The sequence below is a fragment of the Hyaena hyaena genome, unplaced genomic scaffold (genome assembly GCF_003009895.1).
Source record: "Hyaena hyaena isolate Hyena2069 unplaced genomic scaffold, ASM300989v1 scaffold_1056, whole genome shotgun sequence".
Taxonomy (NCBI): Eukaryota; Metazoa; Chordata; class Mammalia; order Carnivora; family Hyaenidae; genus Hyaena; species Hyaena hyaena.
The window spans coordinates 289,387-300,116 of NW_024081689.1; the positions used below are offsets into that span (position 1 = coordinate 289,387).

Genomic DNA, 10,730 nt, shown 5'->3' on the forward strand with positions numbered 1-10,730 from the left:
ATTGCAGTATTCTTTACAGTAGCTAAGATATGGAAGCAGATGAATGGATAGAGAGAATAAGGTATATGGATACAATGGAATATTACTTGGACATAAAGAAAGAAGGAAACCTTGCTATTTGTGACAATACAGGTAGACCTAGAAGGTATTATGCTAAGTGATGTAAGTCTGACAGAACAGACAAATACCATATGATTTCACTTATATGTAGAATCTAAAAAGTAAAGCAAATGAACAAACAAAACTAAACCGAAATAGGCTCATAGATACAGAAAATGATCCAGTAGTTGCCAGAGGGAAGTGGGGGGAGGATGGGCAAAACAGAATTAAAAAGCAGATTAAAAAGGTACAAACGTACGTTTATAAAATAAATAAAACACAGGGTTACGATGTACACATAAGGAATACAGTTAATAATATGTAACAATTTTGTATTCTGACGGATGGCAGGTAGATTTATCAGGGTGATCACTTCATGATGTATGTAAATGTTGAATCACTATGTTGTACTCTTGAGACTAATATAATATTATATGTAAACTACACTTCCGTTTTTTTAAGTTTATTTATTTATTTTGAGAGAGAGAGAATCGCAGGCTGTCATCGTCAGCACAGAGCCCAATGGCGGCTCGAACTCACAACCTTGAGATCATGACCTGAGCTGAAACCAAGAGTCAGACACTTAACTAACTGAGCCACACAGGCGCCCCTACACCTCAATATTTTTTTTTTTAAAATAGAGAGAAAAGTGACCAGAAACAATAACAATTAATAAATAAGTAGGGGAAATTTGGACACACACACGTACACGGGGAGAATGCCACGTGAAGATAAAGGCAGAGATTGGGGTGACATAGCAGAAGCTATGATTACCAGCAAACCACTAGAAGCTGGGAGGGACGCTTGAGAAAGATGGTCCTCAGAGCCCTCAGACTGAACCAACATCTTGTTCTTGGACTTCTAGTCTCCAGAGCGGTGAGGAAATGGATTTCTGTTGTTTAAGCCACTCTGTTTGTAGTACGTTGTTACAGCAGCCTCAGCAAATGACTACAGCGTGAAAGTTTATGTACCACATTTCTTAAATGAATGAGCATCCTTATATTAATGACAGCACACTTGTTCCATCCGCCTCCAAAGCCCCTGAATGGAGACGAACATAAAAAGCTTTTATAGAAAAGTATCTCTCAGTTGGGCTCCAGGTAGACAATTTAGGAACTGTGCTTAACCCAGAAGATCTTGTTTCTCTGAGGGTCCTTCCACATTTGGTTGTACCTACGGGGACTCACACGTGTAAATGCAGGTGGCTTCCAAAGGCAGACCATAAAACGAGGTGAGGATAAAAATGAAGGTTCTGGTGGACATTTCTATAAAGAATATAGAAGTCATTGGCTTTTAGTATCAGTATTAATGGAGAATTTACGGGTAAAATGACAGACACAAAGTAAACATGTTTAATTCTGTTTATTCCCACATGCCCTGCCAAGTTCAGTTCTGAAATCAGACCTTGAACTGACCTTCTCCTTGGAAGTGGAATTAGTCTCGGGGGGCGCAGGTATTCTCCGTACCTTGATAGGCTTGTCATACAATTTCTGAAGGAATGGAATCATTCTACAGATGAGGTTGGGTACATTTCACAGCACAAAATGTATGATGGTACCTAAACCTGAGGGTGGAAACATTTGAAGGTGACCTGGGTGGATTTAAGAATAGAGTAGGAGCTTTCTTTCTACCACTCAAGCGGGGTGGGAGTCCCAGCTGTGATCTTTTCCAATTTTCCATCATTTACTGAAAGCATAGGGGAAAAGAACATAAAAAGATAAAAGCCAACAGGCCTCATAATAACACTAGTCATTAAAGATAACTGACAGTAATTTACCAGATAATGTGTTCCCATCATTTCAATCCAACTACTGGGCAGCAAAGCTCATGGTCTTATGTCCAAATCAATAGTTTTGCATAATTTAAAATGAGTGAACAGGTAAGGACATTTACAAATAACCCATTTAATGCCCTGCTTTGTTTTCAGAAAGAGATACCAAAACATGGCTTTCCTAGTTAGACACGTGCCCAGCAATATCATCTTCAGTTCAGAGCTCTATTCCCCATTTCTGCTCTCTCAGTATCATCCAGCTGTTTCCCAGCCCACCAGGAGGAACTTCCAGCTTGCCAGATTTATGAAGAAATAAATCTCTTCATAAGGAGCTACCCCTCCTCCTAAAACAAAATTTTATATTAAACTTTGTACCCCAGTCTGAAGTATTTGCAAAGAAAATGATCATGCTACTCCCAGTCTCCAAAAATTTCTTTGCCGCCCATAGAATCAACCACACTTTGTCACTGACAACAGTCTTCACAATCTGGAACTATCCCACATCTCCAGCTTTATCTTCCCATATTCTCTTCAATGTTGCTGGATTATTCAGTGTTCCTAGGCCATTAATACTACATTAGATGCAGAGATTTAGCCACGCACTTCTCACTGCCTTCCTCCACGCCTCCACTCTCCAAAGTCCACATGGGAGGTATGTGAACTCATTGGAGCCACAGAAGGATTTGTCCCCCCTGGGCTTCCACTCTCACTGGAGGATCATGATGGCATTTTAGTTGCTCTGGTATTACTGCCTGGTCATATCTTATATATTTAACAACTCTCAAAGAATGTAATTATCTCTTTCCCTGGTTCCCCACTACTCTGTCCAGTGAGTACAGTTCCTTTTGGGGAGGATCGAGATTGGGAAAGCATGTACCATGAAACCTGGCAATGTCACTCCCCAGTGGGATCCAGCCTCCTCTTCAGTCAATGAAGTGAAGTGACTAAGAGTTAGAAGCTTGAGAGGGAAAAATGTTTTCTCTTACAGTAACTTCTTAGTATTCATTTTTTTTCCTTACACAATTCAAGAAGCACATTGCTTGATTATTTATCTATCTGAATCCTAGGAATATCATTTTTCTTAGTGCCGACCATAGATTCCTGCAGATCACTATATGATGATTAGCACCCGGGCTGGCCTTGGTGCTCTATATGGTGATGATGGTTCAGTGCTACAACAGACAATTCCAATGGATTCATGGATGCATGGAGCCCAGGTTCCTGGCAGCCACTCCCATCAGCCAATCCTGGCCTACAGAGGACATCCCGTCATTGAGTTCTCCATAATGCAAGTGTTCCCCTCACCAGAACATTCATTACTGCCTCAGTGAAGAAAATGCCTTCAGGAATCTCCTGGGGGAACATAGTTAGGTGGTTTCTTGAGTCTTACATAGTTTATCTTTTCTGTCATTACCATCTTCCTGAGCTTTCTGATCCTTCTTAATATCCTGTCAATGACATTGCAGCAATTCTACCTTACATATGAGGCCAACATTGTGGACAATTTCATGGAGCTTTCCCAACAGAATATTAGGGCTGTATTTATGCTCCCTTGTCAGAATATGAACTCTAAATCATTATTGAGGGCCCCCAGGTCAATAAATTCTTCATACCCAGACTGAATAAAGAGAGCCTTTTGATCCATCCCTCTCAAGACCCATTTCCAGCATGTTCGATTGCTTTGGCTGATAACGTTAACAACATGTGCTAGTATTAGCTTGAAGCTATATTGTTTTGAAAGAGAAATTGTACTCACCTTATTAGGCTGTGTTGAAACTTTGTCTGGAAGTCACGAGGAGTGGCAGGGCATTTTCTGAGCAGAATAAATATTAACTTGCTTCAAACTGAGTTAATTGAACAGTTTTCAGAAGTGGGGAGGCTCTCCCGTTCTTGTAAGTGTTAAGGGTTTGCTCTTGTTGGCCCTGAGGGTTCCAGGAAATCTGGACGTTTCATATTTTTAGGCTCATCCGCCTAAACAGCCCTATCTTGGGTCTGAGGGTTCCATCCTTTAATGTCAGAGATAACGATTTTAACATCACTGCCCCAGCAATTACTACCCTTCTTCTATATTATTATTCCCTTCTCTGTCGAATCATTTCAATTTGCATGCACACACTGTATCATCCAACTTCAAAACAGAACCGGTGAAGACACTAAAATTTTGTCTTGGCCCCATGTTCCATTCTCTACTCTCCTCAATAACAAAACTTACTAAAAAATTATACATTCACCATCTCTCTGCTTTCTCGAGTTATATTCCCTCCTAAACTTTCCCCACTGACCCTAGCTTCTGTCCCTACACTTCACTAATACTGCTCTTGCCATTGGGTTATCAATTACATCCGCGCTGCCAAAACCAATGGTTACTTTGTTATACCAATTTTAGTGTTTTTCTCAACATCATTTGAAAGCTGATCTCTCCCTCTTCCTAACATACTGACATCCCTTATTTCCATTCCACCAGACTTTCCTTGCTTTTTTCTTACCTTCTTCTTGTTTTCTTTTGCTGGTCTTTTCTCTGTAATTTAACCTCTAAAGACTTGAATATCTCAGGGTTCCAAGCTGGTTTCAATTCTCTGTAACTTTTTTAGGTCACCCCATTTCTATGTTGCTGGCTTCCAAATATGTATCTGTTATTTCAGTCCTTAGGTACAGATTCCTATTTTCAGCTATTTATTTGACATTTTCACTTGGTCCTTTCATAGATCTCTCAAACACAATACGTTAAAAAAATAATTTTTTATTTTGGTCCTCCCATCCCTTGTTAGCATTTGTCACTTCATCTTAAGTAGCCATGTCGTCTCAATTGCTAACGTAAAAACAATCTTAAGGTATTTTGAATCTTCTTATTCTTCAATCCTTTCCCCTTATCTAACCAAGTAATAAGACTGATCAGCTTTACCTGTACAATATATAGAATTCATCCATTTTAAAATGCCCTAACTCAGGGCACCTGACTGGCGCAGTCAGTGGAGTGTGTGACTCTTGATCTCGGAGTTGTGAGTTGGAGCCCCGTGTGGGGTGTAGAGATCACTTAAAAAAATAAAAATATTTAAGTTTTAAAAAGTCTTGGGGCACCTGGGTGGTTCAGTAGGTTAAGCACCTGACTCTTGATGTTGGCTCAGGTCTTGATCTCACAGTTGAGGGATCGAGCCATACATCAAGCTCCAAGCTGAGCCTGGAGCCTGCTTAGTATTCTCTCTGCCCCTCCCCCACTAGTGCACAAGCTCTCTCGCTCTCTCTCTCAAAAAAAGTAAAATTAAATTAAAAGGAAAGGAAATGTGTGTCTTTTAAACAAAGTCTACTCGATTACCGCCCTCCAAATCACGTTACTATGATTTCTCACAGGGACCACTTACGACACTATAACTTACTAGTTGGTCCCCTTAATTGTACTCTTCCTCATTACAACACATACTACATCTATTCTTATAACCAAAGTAAGCTCACATCTACATATAAAAAATTATATCACATTTTCAATGTCTTCCCATTGCACTGAAGTCTAAATTCCCTCTGATGACCTCCAAGGCATTTCATGATCTTGCCAGTCACCCCCTTGCTCACCATGTTCTGGTCACTCTGCTCTTATGACTCTTCTTCAAACACTTGTTCCTCAGGGTACTGGCACTTGCTGTGCCATCTTTTCGAGATATTACTTTTTCAAGACGGTGCGTGGCAGGGTTATACATGTGATTCAAGTTTCAGCTTAAAATCTCAGTTTCTCAGGTAGGTCTAGTCTGACTACACTGTATAGAGTGATTCCTCTCCTGCAGGAATTCTCAGTTGCATCAGTCATGACTTGAGCCAAAGATGAGTCAAAAAACCATGAGTTTATTTACTCGATCGTTATCTGTCTTCCATAATGTTTTCCATGACTACACATTACTTGAGAGCATGGACTTTATCACCTTTCATCTGTATTTACAGCATCCAGGGTCATGCCTAACACTCAGATATTCGATGTATGAGTGTACATGTACTTATTAAACAAGGAGTGAAAACAAGAAGGAAGGGACACCAGGGTGGCTCAGTCCGTTAAGAGTCCAATTTTGACTCAGGTCATGATCTCATGGTCTGTGAGTTTGAGCCCTGTGTGGGGCTCTGTGCTGACAGCTCAGGCCCTGAAGCCTGCTTCAGATTCTGTGTCTCCCTTTCTCTCTGCCTCTCCCCCCTCAAAAATGAATAAACATAAAAAAAAAAAAAAGAAGAAGGAATTTGTCTGCACTCTCTGTAACCAGTTTGCTACACTCTTTTAGAGCAAATCTAAAAAACTCTACTCCCAAACGCTGGGAGTAAAAGAAGTAGTACAAATACTTCTTTCAACTCTAAGTTATTATCATTTTTGCATAATTTCTCAGAACTAATATATTCTCAGAAGATAAACCACTTGCTTTGACTATATGACTTTCATCCTTGACATACCAGTAAAGTAGAATTATGTATAGTAAGAGATTTCTAATAGGCCTCTGTTTCCACCTTAGTATCCTTTGCCTGGCTGTTATTCACAGAGAAATTGAATATTGAACTGTTATTTTTGTAATGTGTGCAGATGATCACTTTTTTAGGGTCCACAATATGAAGACATCAAACATGAAGATTTTTCTAAGATTTCCCCTAGCCCTCGGGGGCTTTTGTTGCTGTTGTTCCCATGTCTAATAAATCTAAATAAATTGGTCTCTGCCTAAGTGGGTGGTGGGGACAGGTACTCTTTAAGTCAATATTGAAAAGAATGTAGGCTTCGGCTTATGCAGCTAATTTTCTAGTTTCTTTAACTTACAAGGCAGTCAGGATAAATCTTTTAAAATCTACCAGTTTAATCAATGTGTATCTTGCACAGTCAGATTCGGAGAATAAAGATTAACATATGAAACTCATGTGGAAGTAATTTTTATTTTTGCCAGGTTCATCGATGAGAATATTTATAAACATTTTCTCTTCCACACACAAAGGTTATAGCTACTCTAGGCTGATTGGTAACAGGGTCAATCACTCCAAAATATCCTTTCCACAACATAAAGGACGTGCTTTTGTTGAAATTTCCCAAATAGATATTTCATAGATAACTTGTGTATAATCCAAATAGTATTCTCCCGGCATGTAGAGATGATCTGTATTGAATCAATGCTTCCTTTGACAGTTTTGACATTTTAACATCTCAATACATAAGTTTTTGATTGAAGATTTCATCTGATAAGGGTATGATGACAATCAGTTCCCGGTGTAGTCCTACTTTGCTAAAAGCAAACTTACACGTTTCTTTTGTGGAGAAATATACTTCAATAAGCAATAAATTGTTTGTTGTTTTAGCCAACATTGTTTTATAGAAACGTTCTATATAAACTCTCCTTCTCTCACACAGATAAAGTATCTTCCCTTCATTCAACTCTAGTCTAAAATAATTTTCAAACTTGCTGTGACAATATTTATTTTCATCACAATATATATCTTAACGGTGATAATAATCAATATTCATTTCTGCGACATTCGTAGAATTGCACTACACTTAAGACCTTCACCAGATTGAGCTTTTTCCAAAGGTGGAGACTAGCCAGATGATCTGAGAAAAAAGTGTAACTAGGACCATGGGGATGAGTGAGCTGCTTTTCATAAGGATGCAAATAACAAGGAGATGCTATTACAGTTGTTCTGAATTAGTTGTACAATTTTGCATCTAGAGAAATGATTTAGACCCAACTATGAAAATACTCTCTCCTCTGACAGTTAATATGAGGATATTAACTTTTATATATTCTGAAACATGTTAAAAAAAAAACTTTGAAGGGAGGGAGAGAGAGAGAAGGGAGAGAGAGAAAGAGGCAAAATCATCTCTCCGTGAGATTTCCTAAGCTACAACTATAGACATTCTAAATGTATTTAAGAGTAATTAACCATAAGAAACCAACATTAATGAGAGAACTGAAGACAACTAAGAAACATCATGTCTTCCTTCATCCCAGTAAATGATAGTCTTCAGATCCATTTACGGTCTTAGCGATTTCTTCTTTTTAGGATATACTCTATTTTCCAAAGCACCCTTAGGGACGCCTGTCTTAATTTGTTGTTCCCCAGAATTAGAATAAACGAATGGCTTGAGGGATAGATGAGCGCTATCAACTCACCCATCATCACTGCTAATTCGGTCTCGGGCATAAAGTAGCTGGAAGTGGCTACGAGGAAAGCCAAATAGTAAGCAATGAAGAGGAGGAGGAAGGAGATGACAGCTTTCATGGCTCCCACGTGGGCTTCTATGCTGGGGTCTCTGCGCCCTGTGGCACCGACCTTCATCTGCCTGGTATGTCTCCACAGGGAGAGGAGTAAGAGGAGAAATGAGACCAGGGACACGGAAAAGGGGAATAGGGTCAACAGGTTGAGGCAAATCTTGATGGAGGCATATTGGGCTTTATTCACTCTGCATTTCACAGTTACGTTTATTTTCTTCTTTACCTTAACGCAAGACCTGAAGTCATCATTCAAATTCTCAGTGACGACAAGGCTAATGAGCACAGAGAGGGCCAGGCATGCCAGCAGGATCCTAGGAATCACGCTGTCAATTCTCCACTTCATCCAGAGGAAAAGGGGATGGAAGAAATTCGCGATCTTGAGGAAATAGAAAATGCTGAGGCAGGTGGCAAACCAGACATTTAAATGGTTGGTTAGTGTCCAGAAGAAGTCAATGATTCGCATTTGTTTACCAGTAGTATAGACATCCGGATACAGCTCCAGTATAAAATAGTCTAACAGTATTACACATAATAGACAAATTCTGGACATGGCCAGATTTGTGAGGATTAAATCAATGGAGGCAATCTTCCTAGTTTTGAGCCAGTTCATGCAGTTTACCAATCCAATGAACGCATTCCCTAAAATCCCCACTGAAAATTCTCCAGCTGCTATGAGCATTAAGGTGCTCTTTACTTTATCCGGCATGGTAAAATACAGAAATTTCCAACCGTTTTCTAGTTGAACTGATGTAGTTTGACAGGTACACCTACTTCTTAGATTTTGCTGTAATTTTCTTTACCTCTCTTACTGTAGTCTCTCTTGTGATGGAGACTGGAATGATAAATAAAGACTGTAGCTATCATCATTAAACCCTAATTAGTCTTGGGAAGCTAATGTGATTGGTAATCCCTGGCCTGGCCACTGCATGTGTCACCTGTATGTAAAACCTGTATCAGCGGGTTTTACTTTTCCACATAGGGTGCATTTAGGCTGAGCTACATTTTAGGATGCAAATTAGACCTGTTCTCTTTCAATATCCTGCACTGTCCTTCTAAGGCTATGTTTTGTTATGTTTTGGATTCGTTAATCTGTAGCACATACTAGTAACCTCCGTAGAAATACTAGATTTAGCAAATAAAAATACAGGACACACAGTTAAACTTGAATTTCAAATAAACAATGAATGATTTTTTTTAAGTGTGTGTACTAATTACATGAGATTACTGAAATTCAAATTTAATTGAGTGTCCTGTATTTAATCTGGCAAATCTAACCTCTGAAGATTTTCTAGCAAATAGAAAAGGGGCCCAAATCAAAATTTGTGGAAGAATCTTCATTTTCTGAAATGATAATATTGATTACCACTAAAAGTCTAAAGTTTGACTTGACATTGAGAACCATAGATTTTCAGCGAATTTAAAAGGTTAACACTAAATATAGATAATTAGGTTTAAAAAAAATATTTTAGCTCCTTTATCTTGGTTGTTCAGCTGAATGATTACATGCACAAGGTTTCATAGAATAGTGCATTGTCTTATGAGTCAAGTGACATTTAATGGCCATTTAGTTTGTGATGCCATATATTTTAAAAAATTTTTAATGTTTATTTATTTTTGAGAGATACAGGGAGTGAGAGAGAGAGAGAGAGAGACAGAGCATGAGCAGGGGAGCAGCAGAGAGAGAGAGGAAGATAGAATCTGAAGCAGGCTCCAGGCTCCGGAGCTCGACGTGGGGCTCACACTCACAAACTGCAAGATCATGACCTGAGCTGAAGTCAGACGCTTAACCGACTGAGCCACCCAGGAACCCCTGTGATGCTATATATAATGAGATGAAGGAGTCATAATAAAGAACAATATTCATTATCTTTATATTTTCCCTTTTCACTTAAAAGGTGCTCAAGGGAAGTTGTACACATGAAAGAAGAGAGCAAAATCCTGTGTTTTGATCTATTCTCCACCTTCGGCCATGCCACACTGTATCTGAGAATCTAGCTCTTCTAGACTATTTGGCAGGAGACCGATGATGAAATTTACCTAATTTCCACAGACTATTATTTTGAAGTAGCTTCTCTAAATTTAGAGTTACTGAGAAACACTTTGCAATATAGTGTTTCCATGGAATAATTCTAAGGGTGCTCATACCTTCTTTGGGAACACATATTGTCTCATCCTTCCTCAACGGACAAATGTTCATTCCTGAGACACAGCTTGGATTTTGGGGCAAATGCCTCATTCTGTGGCCATGTTCACAGATGACTGCTTTCCTCTGGGCTTAGAAATGATCCAGGGCGTGTGGGTGGCTTAGTTGGTTAAGCATCCGACTTCGGCTCAGGTCATGATCTCACGGTTCGTGAGTTTGAGGCTAGCATTGGGTTCTGTGCTGATAGCTCAGAGCCTGGAGTCTCCTTCAGATTCTGTGTCTCCCCCTCTCTCTGCCCCTCCCATGTTCATGGTCTGTCTCTGTCTCTTACTAATAAAAATGTTAAAAAGAAAAAAAGAAAAAAGTGATGATTCCTGACCCAAGCATATCATTTTCTTCTCCATAGTTTCCTGGTAAAAAAAAAAAAAAAAGGGAGGCCTTCAGTAACTATAATAATACCTTTATCGAAATAAATTTTAGAATACATTTTTTG

The 10,730-nt window shown here is 39.2% G+C and overlaps 1 protein-coding gene and 1 long non-coding RNA gene across 2 annotated transcripts; both read right to left on the minus strand.

Moving 5' to 3' along the window:
• Positions 1-1,498: 1,498 nt before the first annotated feature.
• On the minus strand, positions 1,499-5,583 carry LOC120223874. The gene is made up of 3 exons (XR_005526389.1): positions 5,438-5,583; positions 3,627-3,876; positions 1,499-1,785 (listed from the first exon to the last, which is right to left on the minus strand). It is a non-coding gene; the product is annotated as an uncharacterized LOC120223874 (long non-coding RNA).
• Positions 5,584-7,861: 2,278 nt separating this feature from the next.
• LOC120223864 (taste receptor type 2 member 7-like) lies at positions 7,862-8,800 on the minus strand. The gene has a single exon (XM_039222106.1). It carries the CDS (start codon positions 8,798-8,800, stop codon positions 7,862-7,864), a length of 939 nt encoding a protein of 312 aa, XP_039078037.1.
• Positions 8,801-10,730: the final 1,930 nt, after the last annotated feature.